Below are 19,731 nucleotides of genomic sequence, written 5' to 3'. Positions count from 1 at the left end.
TTAGTGCCAACCTTGGGGCTGCCTCTGAAAACAATCCTATATTTAGTTTTGAGATCCAATCTCCTAGAAAAAGAAATGTGATTTCTTCACAAGAAAAGAATTAAGCATATTGCTTCTACAGCCAGAAGGCTGGCAAGAGGCTAAAGTCAAAAAACAGAGAAGCTCCCTGCTCCCCAAAGATTGAACTGGGTCTAGATAAGCCCAGAGCTTCCATCCTGAGTGCCAGTCCTTCTAGATCTCTGAATACAGTCTGAACAGAACTCATGTCTGATCTCTAAGAAATGAGGGGACCAGTGGGTCAGGTCCATCACCCAAAAGAAAAGGTAGAAACCACAAGACTCATAGTGGACCAGAATGATCACCAGCTCAGATCTTGATTCTACTTAGCCTGCTTCACTGGTTGCCTTTGGAACATCTCAAACTAGACCTCCACAGCCTTTCAGATGTAACTTGCCTTAGAAGAGAATGCATTCCCTTTCTCTCCCCACATCCTCTCTGTTACCCTTCTTCTCTGCCCAGAAGGGCTCCATTACTTCCATCACCTGCCTACTGGTCTCTCCACTCCAGTCCATACTCCAGTCAGTAGCAAAGTGATTTTCCTAAATCAAAGACCTTTCTGTGTCATCACCCCTAAATAAATGCCCTCCTGGATCAAACTGAAATTCCTGTTTGGCTTGTTACCCCACCCTCCCTGGTCCTGGTCTCCTGGCTGCTCCTCACATATGAACCCTCTCCCAAATTCCCCTTCCCACCCTTGTGCCTGGACTGGTCTCCTCAGCCCTGCCTTCTGACTTCCTTCAGGCCTCACCTTTAGTGGCTCCACAAGGACTCAGGACTTCCTGAATGCTTACTGACTGATAAACTCCTAAGTCTCACCTTGGTCCTCAAGTCTCCTACAATCACCCTAGGAACTGCTCTGACTTGGGAAGAGAAACAAGCTAGGGGATGTTAGACAGGAAACACACCAACCCTGCTGTGATGGCAGCCTTCCAGGGGCTACCCAGCCATATATGGGATCCTCTTCTCCCTCAGGGACCTGCACTGCCCAAGCCAGCTGGGTCTGGAAGTCTCTAAACATGGGGCTGCCAGAGAGGCAAGCTTAGGTACTATCAGATAACTCTTCCTTCTCTCATTTTAAATCTGAATTCTCAAACTCCCACAAGCTTTATATTGACTAGAAAAGCACTAACCCAATTCTGAAAGCTGGGGTTCATGCCCTCATATCTAAGAATTCTCCTTTGGGGTCATGTGGGTGAGAGCTCATACTACCTGTACTCCAAAGTGGTCCTTAGCAGCTCTTGGAAGGAGCTCATTAATAGGGGTTGATGGTTCTGGTCCACAATGATCTAAGTTAATCAGCTCATCCCTAAAGGGATCCATGAGAGGCCAGGCCAATCATTTCTTCTGGATTTGAGATACAACCAAAATCTCAAAAGATTCATCACTTTTAAAACTTCCCTACTTACAAAGCATATGTAAAACACTGGGAAGAACCCATTGTTTTGTTTTGTTTTTTGAATGGGAGCAGAAATGTAGTGGGGCCCAGGGGGTATCTGCCCCTTCCCTTCCTGAGTGATTGACTGGGTAAAATGAAGTGGGACTGCTCAAGGCATAATCAACCTGATTGATATGGCCAGGAATTGGAAGGATCTGGAAAAGCAAGGAATTTGTTAAGCAGGGGAGTAGAAAAGGGCTCTGTTGAGGGTAGGAATCAGGGGAAGAGGCACCAAAGGTGGAAGGACTTTAGAGGACTAGTCCTGTCAGCCTAGGCACCTACTTCACTGAAACCATAAAGAGCAACAGAAAACTGAAGAAGAGACTTCAAAAGACAGATGGACATAGGGCACAGGGAGACTCCCCAACTCTGTCCCCCACTCCTCTTCAGGTTTGCATCAGAGTACCCTTGCCCCTGCTGAAGGTAGGAACTGGTTCCTGAGCTACAACTCTAGGAGTAACGGTTGCACATTCAAGGACTGGTTTCATTTTCCTCTTTGCTCTAATAATACTTTACTCTGCAATAGTATAATCACTGAATTTGTAATAAGGGGTGGGACACAAGGGCCAGCCTGTGTATTGTCTCAAAATGTCATCGGGATGCTGGTACCTCTGACCCCAGGTCTTTGACCCCAGGGGTTAGGCTTTCTTTGATCTTCCTCTTGGCCAAAACCAGCTTGGGCTGTCCTCTGAGGAAAGAAGTTTCTTGTCACTAGAAATGCTCAACCACTGGAGGATGGACACTTCCCGAGGATCCCTCCACTGGGGAGGAGGTGGGATGGTTCATTTAACAATAAATCCAACTGCCACATACCTAGTTCATGGTTTCCTATCAAGGCTTTAAATACTCTAAGAGAAGACTCCAAATGGGGTTTCTCAGACACAATCAGTTCATTTTGGAAATTTCAATAAAAACAACTAAGTATACAAGGCAAAACCCCACGGAAGAGCCCAGGGCATGGTACAACCACTCACCTATCGTGCTTATGACTGTGTCTGGGCCATTGTTCCAGATAACAAGAGGCCTGCTCTTCAGCTCTGGGGAGGAGGCGTCAGGAAATTCTGGCCTCCCCATCAAAGAAAGATTTGACCGCTTTTAGGGCACTTCTCAGAAGTGGACAATGGAGTCTAAACAAAATGGTCTTTGCAAACAGAGAGAATAACAAAATGAGGCCACAGCAGACTCTGGGGTTTAGTGATGCTTTCCAGGGAGCAGAGCCAATCCCAGAGTGCTCAGCAGTCCCTTCCCAAGGACAAAATAGAAAGTCACTTTATCAGAGCTTTTTTCCCTCCCCCCATTTTACACACAAGCAAAACTACCACTAGGTTTGGGAGCAAATGTTTGTGAAGGGAAGCTATAGGCATCCTAGCATTGCTTAGGAACCTTTCAAGTCCCATAAAAACAACAGAAATGTGGGCTGCTGTGACCCTTGGCTTCTTCTAAACAGCTTAAGATGGCCTCTCTCCTTCACTATGTTTAACCCTCTATCAAGAGGCATGTTGACATCTTAGGAGAGAATTAAAAGATGCTGGGTTATGCAAGCCTGCATTTAAACTCTCTAACAGAGTCACAACGGGTTAATACCTATTTCTGCATTGGAGAGAAATGGCCCAGAAAACACACACATGCACATCTACATACCCCATCACCACCGCCACCACCACCAAATTAGGACTGAAACATCCAACAGCACATTTCCTCCCAGATCCTTTTCAAAGGAAGCCTTTCCCCCCCAATACAGCCTCCCCAAACATCCTAATCAGACTCTCTCCTCAAGAGAATCTGACCATTTTTCATGGCTGCTGGCTCTGTCTCTCCCTAGGATATGACACTGAGGAGGTCAGGCTGATTCAGCATGAAGTTCAGGCCGAGCTAGCCTCCCTGGGGCATCCCAAGTAACCAGAAACATTGAACCCCATGGAGCTGGAATTTTCTTCCAACACAAATTCATTTGGATCATGTCTGCACTCCCCAGGCAAAAAGTTCTTGACATAGGTCATATGATGCAAATAAGTAACAAGGTGGATGGAAGGGCTGCAACATCAATGAAGATTTAGTTGAGCATCCTGTCTTGTGATACCATGTGGTGAGGGCCCTGAAAACCCACATCATCGGGATGCCCCATTCCTGCACAAGTCTTAGATCAGATGTCCTGCTGCACCCACAGGCCCTGCCATCCCTAATCCCACAGGTCTAAAGGGGGCAATGCCCATTGGTTGACCTTAGCTATTACTGCCTGGAACAACGGTTTTTTTTCATCCCATTGACTTTGTCTGTCTGAATCTCTTCTCTCTTCATTCAAACAAAAGATATTAATAAAATGCATTTGTTTCTTTGCTGGAGAAGAGGTTCTGGGAAGAAGAATAAAACTTTGAGGGAGAGGGAGTCCTGGGAGGCTCAAGAATAAGCAACTAGAAAGTGTGAAAAGTTGTGGGATGAGCCAAAATGATTCACTTCCAGGACCCCTTTGCCATCAGGAAGGTGCTAGACCAGAGCCATGATGCTGGACTGCCATCTACTTCACTTTCACTGGGCAAGGGAGTCTTCACCAGAGGGTCTGGGAATTTATTTTAAAAGATTGGCTTCCTGGGCAATCCTACATGTTTTATTTTATGCATTTATAAATATTCTTGTTAGAAATGTGAAAACTGTCTTTAAGGTTCATAAGTCCGATTTAGCCTCTGCTCTTCTCAGTCTGTTGTCTCTCCAACTTTAAATTTGAAGGTTGATTCTGTCTGTGTAAATTAGACTGTTTCTTCTCAACTGCATCTACCCCAATTGTGTCAGCAATTAGAGAGACATCATCCTAACAGAGTGAGAAACTCCTCTGGTTCTCTCTGTAAGAGCTCCAAATAGATCCCTGCATTTAAGACATTTTTGAAGGGGTCATCTGTCTAAAACATATCAGAAAAACATAAACTATCAAGTTGGAAAGGAACATTAGCTCTGCTGCTAACTGGACCTTAGGCAGTTAGGAGAGAGAACAGGCCTCTTGGATGGGGCCGAGGATCAGAAAGTCATCAATGATGCCTTTCTGCATGGTTCCTTAGAGCTATTTCATAAATGATTATGGACCAAACTGAAAAAAGAGATAATGATTGAGGAGATAAGATAGCATAGAGGTGAGGATGTTGTCAGGGTTATTTTAAGGCTTTTGTTACAAGCCAATCAAATTGGGAGCTTCCTACCCAATTGGCATAAATAAATACAAAGGGGCACTCAAGTATCTACTTCATAGGAGAGTGGACAGCTATATAAACCCACAGGGACAGGAACCAGGAAGGTAGCTGGGAGAATAAAAACAGCTAAGAATTAGTGAGGGATCAGAGAATGTTGCCACTAGAGTTAGATTCAGAAGTAGATGGAGTTGAATAAGGGCTTCCTCAGTGCCACCTCACAGGAGTACCAAGACTGCCCCCCAAATCCCTTAAGGAGCTCACAGTGGATCTTGGAGGTGTGAGGAGCTTTAACAGTCCACCATTCAACTTTCATCTATTTTAGATCCAGAACCCAAATGTCTCCTGCCTCATCTTCTCCCTTGTTTTCTCTATGCTCCATTTCCTGGAGTTTCAATGAACCATACCAATAGCTGCTTGATCCCCAGGAAGGCTACAGCATCCTCATCAGAAGCATAGGCTCCATCTGGGCCCTGGGGGCTAGAGCCTTGCAAACAGTAAGCATTAAGTAAATGTTAGAATATGGGTCCAGTGGCCAGATATGAATCAGGATGACTAGAGACAGCCCTGGATGCAAGACAATCAGGGTTAAATGACTTGCTCAAGGTCACGCAGCTAGTAAATGTCAAGTATCTGAGGCCCGATGTGAACCCCAATCCTCCTGATTCCAAGACCACTGCTCCATCCACTATGCCACCAGTGTACAGATAAGGAAACTGAGGTTAAGGGAGCGACCAAGTTCTGAGACAGGATCCTCATTTCCTGGTTCAGTTCTCTTGCCCACTCTAACCATTAGCTTATAGGATTATTTCACAATCAGAAGAGAAAACAGAGTTAAGACTCTAGGCAACTGTAGCAGAATTCATTTGATAATACAAAAGAAGCTCCAGGGAGGAAGAGGGAATGAGATAAAAATTTGTTGACTTCCTACTGCGTGCTGGCACTGTGCTTTACAAATAACACCTGGTTTCTTCAGACCAATTACAGATTGATCTCATGACACCCCCCCCCCCCCCCAGGCCCAGGGTCAAGGAAGATGCCCATTTTACAAGTGAGAAAACTGAGGCAGACCAAGGTCAAATGCTGCATTGTAGCACCCTGACAGGCTTCAGGGTTAGGCTAGGAGAGCAACAAAATTTTTCCAAAAATGGGGCCTGAGAAGAGAGGACTGGGCAGGTGACAGAAGGCCCCTCTTGCAGGCTCCTACAACCATCCAGCCACCTCCTCTCTGAGGACCAGGGACAGGCCCAGAGGATCTGGGAGCAGGCATCAAGGTACAGCAAAGTATTATCTGGAAACTTTTCCCTGACCCCCGCCAACTGCAGATCAATGCTGCTGGGAGCTTGGCATTTCCCATTGTCACTGGATCCCTTTCTGGCCACTGGACCCAGACTCCTCTGGAGAAAAAAAGTGAGGCTGGGGACTTAACACAGTCCCTCCTCACCCCCAACTCAAATCCAATTCATGTGCTTGTCGTGGCACCAACTCCCTGATGTCGAAGTCTTCTTTGAAAATGAAGGACAAACCTCACCATTTCCCATTGTATTTTAGAATGCAGCGCACACAAAGGGGGCCCTCAAATCTGCTAAAGGAATAATAAAATAATGGCTAGGCTACCTTGTGAGAGAGTGAGTCTTGTCCCTGGAAGCCTTGGAACAGAGCTTAGAGGACTACCAGGGACCTTAGAGAATACAGGTTGAGAGAAACCCTCTCTCAGGTCCTTCCAAACCCAGATCCCACTTAACCCTTTCCTTCACTCAGCTGGGAGAAGCTCTCCTCCCCTCTCTTGGCTCAAAGTTGCATCCAAGAAACCCTAGAAAAATGGACTGCTGCTGTCATCCTTTCATATGCTGACAATGACTCTGTCTACAAGCAGAGGGCAAATGATTTTAAAGAGGAAAGCTTTATTGGCAGAAGATATGAGAGCTCAGACAGACCCCCATATGAATGCCCAGGGAAACCAGTGGAACCAATGACTGAATCTCCTCTAGATATATCTGCCCCAGCAAGACCTGTCTTCACTCTCTTCCAGTAAGGGACTTGGGTTCCCAATCCATCATGATCAACCTCCCCTCCACCATCCTCCCAAGAGTCACTTTTGACCCCTCCTTATCTCTCACCCCCCTAAATCCAAGCCTTGGCTAAGGTCTGTCATTTTCTCCTTGGAAGCATTTCTGCAACAGCCCCCATCTCTCTCCCTGCCCCTGCCCCCACCCTGGTTCACTCTGGCCTCCCCTCAGGCCTGGGCTATATCTGTTTTTGGGGGCTGCTGCTTACCTTCAGGCTCTCCCCACTCCAGTCAGCCACTGAAGTGGCTTCTTTGCTGGGCATGAGCAACCCTTTCCAGCCTGCTTACATTTCACTGCTCTCTGAACACATCACAATCTGGTGGTGCCAGTATTTAAAGCAGCGCCCTGACACCTCCACCTTCCAACTCTATGTTGTCTGTGCTCTTTCTCCTCTGCCTGCCAACCCCCTGGAAGCCACTGGGGCCTTCCTCTTCCAAAGATAACCCTCATCTGTTGTCTCTCTATCATGTCACTAGTTAAATGCCAACTTGTTCTTGCTCCCAGAAGAATGGATTCTCCTTAAGGGCTGTGGAGCCTTCTGCTCTTATGTCCACAGGCTGGCACACACAATAAGCAGCTGATGATGCCAAGTGCTGGACCTGTAGTCTCTTTCTCCCATGCTCTTTCTGTTCCCTTCAGCTCTGCTTCTCAAACCCTGGGAGGCCAGGGCTGGAGGCTCTTCAGTCTCTCAGGACCATTGCTCCTGGGACAGAGAAGAACACAATCTTCCCAACCCACCTCTTCTCTATGGCTGCCACCATTCCCCACTTCACATGCTTTCAGACAATCCCCATTTATTCTTCTCACTCAAAGTGAGAGAGACCTCAGCAACAGATAGGTGATACAAACAGAATAGATTTTTATAGGAGGAGAGGGCTAGGGTGGTCTTCTTCTACTCTCTTCCCCTCCAAACTGTCCTTCCCACCACCATCAGACTTCTCTTAACAGAGATTCAGTGAGGCTATGCCCACCTCAAAGCCTGCCACCCCCAGCTTTCGGGCTGTCCACCATGCAGCACTCCTCAACTTGGAGCCTTTGGATCTCACCCTTCCTTCCAGGTGGTCCCCACCTACTCTCCTTTATCTGCTCCATCCATGCTGCTGCCCTCAAGCATAGAAAGTCCTCACAAGCCCTGCTTCTGAAGCACCCTTCCACAAGCACCTTTTCTGGAAAGTCTTTGCCCATGGTTTAGAAAATATAAGATCATACTGCTTTCTTTTGACTATAAAGCATTTGACAAGATGATTCAAGATACAATCTTTAAAGGTTCTTTTTCCTCAAATGAGAAAATCCCTCTTATATGAGATGAACACCTAAGATCTCAAACAATTATGGTTTTTCAGAGAGTTTCTACAGAAATCCAAATAGTAATTGGAACCCCAACTGCCAAAGAGATGGAGAGGTTCTACAGATGTTCCCATCTGTGAATAACATTGGGGTGGTTTTATAAAGCTGCTATCTCTTTTAAGGAAGACTTTTTCAAGTATATCTGCATTCATTCAAGGGAGATCCTAGTCATCCACACAGGAAAAAAAGAAGTAAATGAGGAATTTCTATATCCCCAAATCAAAACAAGCTCACTGACCTGCCCTCAATAGACTCATGGAGTCATTGGAGGATGCAGAGGTGGTTTACATCCAGAAGAAATGAACAGCCAAAGGCTAGGATGGTTCCATCCCCCAAATATGGGCTAGGATCAGTCATGTTTCAGGCCCCCCATCTCTTTTTTTTTTTAAATTTGGGGTGCAGTTAAGGGGCAGTGGATAGAGTACCATCCCTGGAGTCAGGAGGACTTGAGTCCAAATGTGACTCAAACACTTAATAATTACCTAGCTGTGTGACCTTGGGCAAGTCATTTAATCCTACTGCCTTGCAAAAAACTAAAAAAAAAAATTTTCCAGTTACATGCAAAGATAGTTTTCAACATTAATCTTTTTATACGTTCCATATTTTTCTGCCACGATCCCTTCCCTCCCCTCTTCCCATGGCAGCAACCAATCTAATATAGGCTGTACATGTATAATCATGCTAACATATTTTATTAGTCATGTTGTGACAGAAAAATTAGAACCAAGTACAGAGGGAAATCATGAGAAAAAAGAAAAAATATAAAAGAAAATTTTAAAGTGAATATAATATGCTTTGTTTTGCATTCAGACTCCATAGTTTTTTCTCTGGATGTGTTTCAGGGATTGTCCTTAAACACTGAACTCCGTGTCTCCGTGTCAAGCTTATGAGTAGCTAGAACACTAAGAAAAGGGGAAATGCCTAAGAGTTTGAAAGCGTCTCACAGAGTCATTCAAAATGACAAAGTTTCTTGGACTTCAAGAATGTTTAGGGACAGCCAAGTTCATCCCATAACAGCCTTAGGCATCTCATATTCATTTAGTGTCTTTCTTTGAGCTAACAAAAATTGAGTTGGAATGAAGAATCTGAACTTAAACAAAGTAATAAGAATAAATTTAAAAATAAAGTTTTATCTCTATTTCATTTGGTGAACTGTAGACCTTTCTGTCACTCCATAATTTCTGGCACGGAGTCTATAGGATGCATTGGCCACTCTCTCTGTTTGCATGGAGATCTGCTGCCACCCTATGGCCATTTCCACATATGAGTTCTAACTCTACGCCGACTTTAGGTTTCTCTAGAAAGTGTCTCAGAACTCATGGCAAGGGTAGACTTGGGAGGCTGCAGAACCAGACTGAGATGCAACTGCTTACAACCTTGTAACTGTGATTAACTCATTCCTGTCATACCCAAGTCTGGACACAAATACTCTGGCTACCAACTGACTCCCCTCTATCTCTTGCGTTTTCATGGCCAACGGTCATTTTGGCTCTGCTCCCCCCACCCCCCAACTCCTTGATCCAGAAAAAGAGTCATTGTCAGAGTTAAGCCTCTCACAGAACTTTCCAGCAGCTTACCCTGCCCCACAACTACTCTCTCCTTTTTGCAGACCTCTTCTCCCCAACAGAACCCAACCTCTCCTTCTTGTCCTTTAAAGCCCATTCTTGGTTGGGCTTCAGTGAGAGCCCTTACAGATTCTTAGCCAAACAAAACTTCCCTCTCTCCTTCTTCTGAATCTTGAAGTATATCCCCAGAAATCTGCCAGGCTTTCATAAACTCTGGGAGAAAAAGGGCAGTGCCAGCAGTAACCATCTCCTCCTCAGTAGAGAGAAGGTTCCCAAGCTGATTTGATCACACTTGCAACGAGGTGGAGATGGTCTGGGGAGGGAGAGATTGGATGCAGAGCCAGCCCAGGGGAGAGGTGATGGTTTTAGGAGTGGCAGGAAGGGAATGTTCAAGGAAGACACCAAGGAGGCAGAAACAAGCTTCAGCAAGTGGTTGGCTGGGTGGGGTGAAGTAGCACTAGGAAGAAGGTGATGTCCTCAGGAGGGAGGGGCAAGCTCAGAAGAGCCACCCCCCACGCCTCCATGTAAAGCTGCAGTTCAGTCCCAATAAACAAACAAGAAGCTTGTGCTCTGTGCATATTGTGAAGAAAGGTCAAGAACCCACCCTTGGCCACTCTCCAGAGGAAACTCCCTGTAAACAAGACATTACCAACAGGATAATTTGGGGAGGAAAGAGGCAACTCAAGCAACCCAGCAAGTGGCCCTGGGACACTGGACCCAGCAGCCATTCACCAGCTACTTGTGGAATGAGTTAAATACAAATGAGGCCCAAAATCTTGGGTTTCATTCTCATAGAGCCAGTCAACTCAACAAAGGAAAGCAAAACACAAGTCGGTTCTGCTGCCACAGACCCAATGCCCTGAATTAATTCTCAGGTGTGGAGATGGTGCATTTCTGGAGCACTAGCACAAAGGACGGGCCAGGAGCCCCCGGATCTGGAGCCTCACACAAATGACTTAGCAAGGCCAAATGTCCAAGTAATCCAAAGGTTTCCAAGAAGGGGGAATGCCCTCTTGAGGCAGCTGTGCCCCTTGAGGCAAGCTCTCAAGCACCCACATAGAGTAACTATTCCCTGAGACCTCTTTTATGGCTAGAAACAGCTGTTCTTTCATGTTTTTAGGCCAGACCAATTCTGTGAAGGCAGAGTTCTCAACAATCTCTCTACATTGTCAGAAACATGCCTATGTATCTGCTTATTTTTTGCTCTTTTCTTTTTTTGGCAAGGCAATGGGGTTAAGTGACTTGCCCAAGGCCACACAGCTAGGTAGTTATTAAGTGTCTGAGGCTGGATTTGAACTCAGGTACTCCTGACTCCAGGGCCGGTGCTCTATCCACTGTGCCACCTAGCCGCCCCATGTATGTGCTTATTAATGAAAAGAGCTGGGTGTGAATTCTACCAAACTCTGATAAGGTGTGCAGTAATGGCAGCACTGAGACCCCTCCCACAGTGTCAAGGGTTATTTCCAAGCATTGTTGTGGCCCTTAAACTAGCTCCTCAATTAGTTCCTGGAGGGGCAGCCTGGTCAGGTGTCTTCCCTGAGGTCCTCAGCTCCAGGCCAATCATCTCCAGCAGTTCCTGTACCCCAACCTGGCTCACAAGAGCCTCTGAATCCCAAATCCTGGCTGGCTGCTGGTTTACCTAACTCCTATGCCAGGAGCTCTGATTCCTGCATTGAGATTTTTGGGGCTAAAAAGCCAAAAGCTTACCCCGATGATGGGATTTAAAGTTTGCCTAACATCTCTCCTCAAAGCTGGGCGGAGTTGAGACCCTGAGACTCATCCATGGTTGCCCTCTGAGGGTGGGGGGACCTCTCCTGGCTCCAAGGCTTGCTGGCAGGGCTCAGGTAGCTTTGACCAGATTAGAGGGGCTGTTGGGCAAATTCTGGGGAGTCAGGACCTGGCAGGTCAGCCCAGAGCCTCTGGGCAATGGCAAACACCTGGCTGCCAGGACATGACGACTCCTTTGGCCACATGACCTAGGATAAAAGCCCTACCTGAAAATCCTTCTAAAATGTGGATGTGTCCTCCAAGTCAAGCCTGAAACGGGTATCTTACCCATGCAGGGGATCCACCTGCTTGGTGCAGCTGACCTCATGACCTCTGTTCCTGTACAAGACCTGGAATGGCCCTCAGGGATTGCCTGGCCCAAGCAGACGGCAGCCTGGAGAGGGTCCAACCAGCCTAAAGTCACCCCAGGGATTCATGGAAGATGGAGGACAAGATGCCAGGTCCTCTCCAGTACATTTTCTATTCTATGGTTCTCCAAATAAGTCCTTGATATCTATATGCTTCCTTAACATGTGTCTTTCTCCTCAAAGGGAGATTTCAGTTAATTGAACATTGTAGTTAGCGGAGCTCTGAGTATTTCAAGTCTTTGGGTGCCTGGACAAATAAGGAGCCCAAACAAATCATGCCAGCTAAACAGAGTCCTTAAAAGCCTTATAATCAAGTCAAATCCATTCCTCCTTCACTTAAGCTAAGAGAGAGGAGCCAATAGGGAAAGAAATCAGTATGGTCACAACACTCTACCAATCAGTATTCATTATCAGCCTCACCATCATTAGAGAGGAGCATCCTAGGCCCCAGGCATACAACCCAGGGAAGCTCTCCCACCAGAGCATGCCTCCCCCCCATTAGGCAGGGGCCTCAGGCCTAGAGCTGAACTTCGGCCCCTATGCAAATAGCCTGGCTGAGAAAGATCACATATTAAAATCCCACTTAATCAAGGTCCCCTTCCCTTCTGGAGAATAATAAAGCTAAAAGGCCCTTTATGATATAGTACATTCTGAATTGGAGGCAGGTTGAAGGCAGCCCAAGGGGACTAAGCACCCCCCCAAGGAGGGAGGTTCCATGGGGATGCCATCCTGGGGAACAGAGGGTACAGGATGGGAAATTGAGACCCACCAAGCCAGTACTTTTCATTAAGCCCCTGCTAGGTTTCTAGGGAAAGCAGTTGCCATGGGTCCAGACCAGAGTTCCCTGGTCAGAGCAGTGATCCCAAGGGGTACCCTCACAGAAAATGACAAACGGGTCACTCGGGTAAGACTCATGTCTACTTAGGTTTATTAGGATATTCTTCAAGGCCCTCTTTAGAAAAGAGCCCGAAGGGGCAGCTAGGTGGCGCAGTGGATAAAGCACCGGCCCTAGAGTCAGGAGTACCTGGGTTCAAATCCAATCTCAGACACTTAATCATTACCTAGCCATGTGGCCTTGGGCAAGCCACTTAACCCCATTTGCCTTGCAAAAAAAAAAAAAAAAAAGAGCCCCAGCTCCCCAAAGGCTTACCTGTGTGCCAATGACTGAGTATTCCATCTCAAAGCCTTTTCCTTTCTTTCCTGAGAAGGCTTTGAACTTCCACAGGGAAAGAGCAACCTCCCATTTGTCCCAGTCTTCTCAGAGGTATTACTCACTGTGGCCTGGCCTTCAGGCAAGTCTTTCAGTTTGTTTTTGTCCATTTCCAAGCGCATTTTGCTGAGAGGGTCAGAAGAGATGGCCAGGTTCTTCCACTTCTCTGAGACCAGGGAATTTTTGAGGGAAGAGGCGCTTCTGGTAGCGCAGGTGTCAGACAGAACATGACCAGTTGTGGCTAACTCTAGGAGTTTGGGATGGTCTTCATTTTTGTTCTGTGCTGTACTCAGCCCTGACCACCGTCTCGGGAAACGCTTTCGAAGGGGGTCCTGAGAAAATTGCCAACAAAAAAGCAGTTAACATTTCATTCAGGTCTCTTCATAACAACAGAGCTTCAGCAGAACTGAAAACTTTTAGCTGCTAATGAACAAAAGGAGGCGGTGGGAACTTGTTCAAACCATCCTCCCATACTGTAAAGAGGACAACATTTAACCAGCTTCACTTCGCTTGCAAGCTGTACATAACCCAAACTGCCTGCAGTAACCTGAGGCTAATAACGGTCAGAAAAGGCACAAAACCCATCACCTACTGGTGGCTAATCAATCAATCATTATTTATCTGGCACCTACTACCTGCCAGGCACACGACAGGGCAGATTCCAAGATTATCTCAGTAAAAAAATGACTTTTGGAGTGGACAACAATTCAGGAAATGGTAAGGCCAGCAGAAACTAATTAGTAGCACTTGAAAAGTAGGTGAGGAAGAAAGGAGAGAAGTTGAACTGAATATTTTAAAACAGAATGGGACTTTAAAAAAAAAGAATGCCGCAGTGATAGGGATCCAGGGAGATCCATCCAAGGCAATCTCACTTGAAGAGAGATCCATTCGTTGGGGGGGGTGTATTTTCTGTAAACTCTGACCGTGGGAGCCAAGCAGAACAAAGGTAGCCCCAAGGCCACTTGAGGGCCCTTCAAAAACCTGAAGCCCTGACAATTCTCCTCCTCTCTCAGTCACATGCTCTTGAGACTCAGCCCTATCCTGGTTCTCTCCTCTGGCTATTCTCCAACTTTCTCAACATCCTTCCTAAAATGGAATGGCCAGAACTGAGCCCAAGACTGTTCTCCTAAAGCTGGACATTGAAATCCTCTTAAGGCAGCTGCCATGTTGCCCTCTTGAGTCCCTGTTGAACCAACAGTCAATGGAACCCATCTTTTATAAGCAAACTCTTGTCCAGTCACTCCTCCCCCATATTTTTGCATTTGAAGCTCTTTTGCTGAACCAAAGTGAGACTGTTTATCTGTTTCCTGTTCCAGAGAGGTCATTCTGGCTCCACTTCTTTTTCCCACCACACCTACAGCACAGAGCCAAGACCCATGGTCTTGGGGAGCCCTGATGTCTCATCTCTGACCTGTCACACAGCTTTGCCTGCACTGACCTACTCTGCGAAGCCTAGTATAGGTCCCCCTTTCTCTTTTCCACAAGAAGAACATGAGAAATGATGACCCATATTGTGTTATGATCTCAGCAATTTGTAGCTACAAGAGTCCCTTGGTCCACCATGGTAAGAACCCCTGTCCAAATGGGAAATGAAGCCAGTTGGGAAAGACTGATCTCCATTGCCATGTCCTGACCTCACTGGGACCCAACACTCCAGACCCGAGGCCAAGAGCACTGAGCTTACCGACGACACTCTGCTTTTTTGAAACCCTGGTCACCTGCCTTCCTCTAGAATTGCCTGAGTTTTTCAGTGAGAGGCCTTGCACCTATACTGGCCAGACCCAAGGGGTATGATGTGACCTGACCTGGCACCAGTTGTCCAGGACAAAGGGCACTTCCAACTCATCTAGTGTCTCTGCCTCTTGGCCATTTTAAGTTCTGTCCTTGTCTTTCACGGAGAAAGCAGAAGGAAAATATCACCTGAGCAGCTAGGATTTATCCATGATTCCTGCTCCTTACCTCCCATCATCCTAGTGACTCCTGTCCTGCCTGGCCACACCACGCTCCTCTACGCTGCCCCTTGCTCCCAGAGGCTCAATCATGAGATGCCTCTTCCAAGAGGCCCTTTGGGTCCGTGTCTCTTTAGTAAATGGGGGTGAGAGGGTAGGAGGGACAAAGGTGCACACAGGAAGGGGGTACCAGAACAATCAACCCCTCAAAAGTATTCATCAATCTCTCCCTCCACCCCTTATATCGATGCCACCACAATCAGCTAAAAAACAAAAAGCTATAACCTTGAACCCAGGACATCTTGCTTGAATGGTGGGGCCTTGGCCTAGGTGTGGGATTACATGACTGGCATGCTGCATGGTTAATTTAAACAATCATGATGGTCACTAGTGGGCCCCAGGTTTGTCTGTAGGCTGACTCTGATCCTGCCCGAGACCCCTGCCTCTTCTGGGATCTGCCGGCTCCTTCCTCTTCCTGACAGGCAGCAGCCTTGGAGGTGGGATGCCGAGACAGACATCCAACCCCTCCTCAAATATCCAACTGAGCCACCCTAATGCACAGACTGAAGATAAGGAGGAGAGATGGGAATGTGGGGCAACATGAGCCAAGTCCTGGGCACTTCTTTCGCAGGCTCCCTGCTCCCACTGTGGCCAAGAGAACACTATGACCAAGGCTCTAGACCTTCCTCAGGGGGCAGGAACCCTTCCCTTGGTTGCATTGTCCCACCTTGCCCTGAGCTGGGGCTGGGGCACTGCCCTGGTTCTCGGAGTACCAGGGGAAAACTGAGTTTGGGGGAAGGGGTTCTGCCTTCCTTGGGTTGACTGTGGTGAAGTCTGAAGTCTTCCCTCCTCTGACCAGATCATCTAATTCTTTCACAAAGTTCCTTTACTAAGTGTCTGTCCTTTGTCATCCAAGTCCAGGATGGGGCTTGAAGCCTTATCTAGAGAGTGTAAATTGAATGGAGCTGAAGTCAGAGGAGCCGAGTGTGGTCCCATCTCTGCCACACAGACCTGCCCTTGGGGACCTGTTCCCTCCCCTCCAAAATGAGGGTGATGGCCTGGGAGAGTCAAAGCCAAGACCTGACCAAGTCATCCTGTGCCCAGTCTGATCCCTGAACCACTGGCCACTCTGCTGAACAAGAGGCCACGGCATCATCTCCCCAATAGTCATTACTGAAATATTTTCTCTCCCATTAGCCAATGGACTTGCTTCTTAATAGAAGGAGGGGGCTGCACTTGGGGATTTTCTACCCTTCTTCCTCTAAAATCCTGCAATCTTCTTTATGACTCGCTTTGTATTGGGTTGACTCCTTCCTCCCTGTCCTCTCTGGAAGTGGAGAGTTAGACCTGGCCAAGGCAGAAGGCAGCTTCATCCAGAGTTAGAAGTCAGTGCAGTAAAACAAACCAATAAGAACCTCCAGAGGGGTTCTGGGGCTAAGACCCTCATTTCTCTTAGGAAAATATCTTTTAACATGGCTGTTGTTGAAAATAATCTTTGGTCCTCCTTGATTCTCCCCTGGTACTTGAGAACCAGACCAGGCCCCAGCCCCAGCTCAGGGCAGGGTGGGGCAAAGAAGCCAAAAGGATTCCAGCACCTCGGGAAGGTCTGCAGAAGCTGGGTTACAGCGTTCTGCTGGCCAAGGTGGAAGTAGGGAGCCTGCAATGGAGGTGCCCAGGACTTGACTCATGTTGCCTCATGCTCACACCTCTCCTCCTGTCATCAGTCTGCATCAGGATGGCTCAGCTGGGTATTTGAGAGGGGGTTGGGTATTTGTTTTGGCTCTGGCTGGTATCCTACAGACAGGGAGATGCCAGTCAGGGCACTGTCGGCAGAGCTGTCACTCCAATCTACACCTGAACTAACTGCTGTGGTGTCTTGGGCAGATCATCACTGTGCAAGGTGAAGCCCCACTGGATCCTCCTTCTCTCTAACTCTGACACCCTCCTTCCTCAATCCTGGTTGCACCTTTCAGAGACTCACAGAAACACCTGACGTCATCCTTCAAAGACCTGCAAACAGCCAACCTACCACTCAGGCCCTGTCCAGGGCCTGTCATCTTCCTGTTAGGCTACAATTTGCCAGGATCCCTCTTGAAAATGGAGCATTTAGGGTAGAAAACAGTGTTTTAGATGAAGGCATCACCTGTCTACAAATGCACCTTGAGTATGGCTATCCCAGGATGTGAGGAGCAACACAGCTGGTGAAGATAGGGCTCCTGCCTCTAAAGCCATTTAGTTGTGTGACCTTGGTCAAGTCACTTCTCAGCATCCCAGTCAATGAATACTCTAGGACTACAAGTCAGCCTGAGTGGATGGACTATTCTGAGCTACACAGGTGGAGAGCGTTTCCACACCAGGTATCCCCTACAGAGATGAAATTACTGTCCAACAAGAACCAAAAAAAAAAATAGTTTCTGGAAATCAGAGACAACTGGGTCTGAATGATCACCCACATTCCTCCTAAAAATGAGGAAAGATCCCCCTGGGGTCATGGGGTCTAGGACCCTCTGCTTCTCCAACAAGAGTGTGGCCTCCTCTATCCCTGCAGAGATCAATCAAGTCCTATTCTAGCCCATTGATAAAAAGAGGTCTGAAGCAGCTGCCCAGGTACGGAATGGTGAAGCAGAGGAACACTTGGCAGGCACCTCATGGATCTGATGACCTATGCAACAAGATCATCCTAAAGGAGATTATAAATCCACAAAGTCATTTGGAAAGATATTTTCCTAAGAGGAATGAGGGTCCTTCCCCCCAAAAAGTCCCTCTGGAGGCTCTTTTTGGTTTGTTTTACTGCACTGACTTAACTCCTGGATGAAACTGCCTTCTTCTTTAACTAGGCCCAACTCCTCACTTCCAAAGAGGACAGGGAGAGTGGAGTTAACACAGCCCAGAGCAAGTCATAAAGAGGGCAGCAACAAAGAAGTAAGGGCCTGAGATCAGAGAGCAAGTCTGAAGCAGAGTCGAGTCTTGAACCCTTCCTTATGGTCTCTGCCAGACTAATGTTTTTTCATCACTATCACCATCTTCCTCCTTCAAATAATAATAATAATAATGATAATAATAACCTCTTGTGAGCTGGTGATGGGTCCAGAGAACATTCCTCTAGCCACAAGGCCAGACTTGAGTCTGACATCTCCCATTTTCTTTGCTTCTTCCATTTTGGGGTTCTCCATGAAGTTTGAGATGATCTCTTTTCCTGGTGATGGCAAACCATTACTGTCTCCCGCAATGTGCCTGGAGGTCTTACTTTTGTGCAGAGGTCTCTTGGGGGATGCAGTGTTACCAAGCGTGTCGCCCTCACATTCACCATGCCTACGGGAAAGAAAATTTGCTTTTAGAGCTCACCTCATCCTCACAATTTCCAAGCACTCCCATTATTACTTGAACACCTCCCCCCATCAGGCAAATACGCCATCTAATAACTGATGAGAAATGCTTTTGAGGCAGCCTATTTGTCACTGGGAGGGGGATGATGGCTTTAACCAAGGCCACTCTTTCTGAATGTTTTTGGATCACGTTTCACTGGTGACTGGAAAGAATTTAGGAAAAGCTAAAGCCCTAGCCCCTGGCATATGAACCAGGAACAAATTGGTCCAGTTTACTCCTATTAATTTCATGGAATTTTATTTCCATTCAGATTCATCATAGACAAAGTATGAATGATGGACTGAATTGTCATTTTAAAATGAAAGGATAAACCTCATAGGATCAGCATGATATTGAAGAGGCAGAGGTCAAAGAGTGGAGCTTTCTTTTGTCTATTTGGTACAGCAGTTTGTACTCCAGAGAGATCCAAGTCACTAGAGTGCATGGCCCAACCAGATCCAAATGTCAACTGGGAAATGTTGAACAAAACAAGTAAAAATACAACACAGATGATGTTAATTTGTAGCTTTCCCAAGGATCTGAGGCTGCCCCCTGGCCTTTCTCTTCCATATATCCCAAACAGACAATTCTTGAAAGGCTGCCAAGGTAACCCCAGATGGTAAATGTCTTTATTTGCTATTCAGAAAAAAATTGTTTTCCTTTGGCATTTTCTGCACAACTGTGGTTTTCAATGTACTATATAAAGGGACAAGAAATAAAATCAGCACCACTGGCTTGTGGCTTTCTGGAAGTGTTCTTTCCCACCGGCTTTTGGTTCTGGATGGTGAGCACATTTGCACATGAGTATTGGTGAAGCCAGCCAGGCAGGTCCCCAGACCCCCACCCTGCCACCTGCTGCCGTCCCTCTACTGCCCTCAACGTTTCAACAGTTTAATGCCACATTAATTAAGCACCTACTATGTACCAGCATGGGAAAGAGACTGAGGAGAGAGGATGCAAGCCCTCCCCTCAAGGGTCACACTCCAAAATGCAGAGTTACTGTTATTCTGGCCTTTGAGAGAACAAATCCTAGGGAAGGGATAAGCTCCCAATCAATCAAATCTTACGTTTGATTTTGAATCTCAAGGACAAACCAACAAACAAGATGAGCTACCCAAGAAAAAGGAGTATTGGAGGAAGGGCCGCATCGTGCCCATTATAACATTGGCTGTGACAGCGACCTTGAGTTCCTGGGTCCGGGATCACTATTTTCATGTTTCAAATGGGCAAGGCAGTCTTCCAAAGCCAAGTCCCAAAACATGCTTATGTCACTCCAGTGAGAAGCCATGCCACCCAGGATTCAGTTTTACAGTGCCCAGCCCCAACCACCCTGGGGAAGAGCTTCTTTCCCTCCAACTAGCCCTCCATCCCACTGGCTAGCCCCTAAACCAAAGGACAGAAGGCACTACCAGCACAAGA

The 19,731-nt window shown here is 46.9% G+C and overlaps 1 protein-coding gene across 2 annotated transcripts in view; it reads right to left on the bottom strand.

The window, feature by feature from the left end:
* The window catches only part of MINDY4 (MINDY lysine 48 deubiquitinase 4), a 150,803-nt gene that overhangs the window by 107,556 nt on the left and 23,516 nt on the right, over positions 1-19,731 (bottom strand). For both annotated transcript variants that reach the window (XM_074199279.1, XM_074199278.1), the window contains 2 exons: positions 18,012-18,258; positions 12,938-13,329 (listed from right to left, as the gene is read on the bottom strand). In XM_074199279.1, coding sequence (XP_074055380.1) covers positions 12,938-13,329; positions 18,012-18,258 — 639 coding nt within the window. The remainder of the gene's footprint in view (positions 1-12,937; positions 13,330-18,011; positions 18,259-19,731) is intronic.

This window comes from Macrotis lagotis, chromosome 8 (assembly GCF_037893015.1).
Source record: "Macrotis lagotis isolate mMagLag1 chromosome 8, bilby.v1.9.chrom.fasta, whole genome shotgun sequence".
Taxonomy (NCBI): Eukaryota; Metazoa; Chordata; class Mammalia; order Peramelemorphia; family Peramelidae; genus Macrotis; species Macrotis lagotis.
Note: the sequence above shows the minus strand (reverse complement) of the source record. Positions and strands in the feature narration are given on the sequence as shown.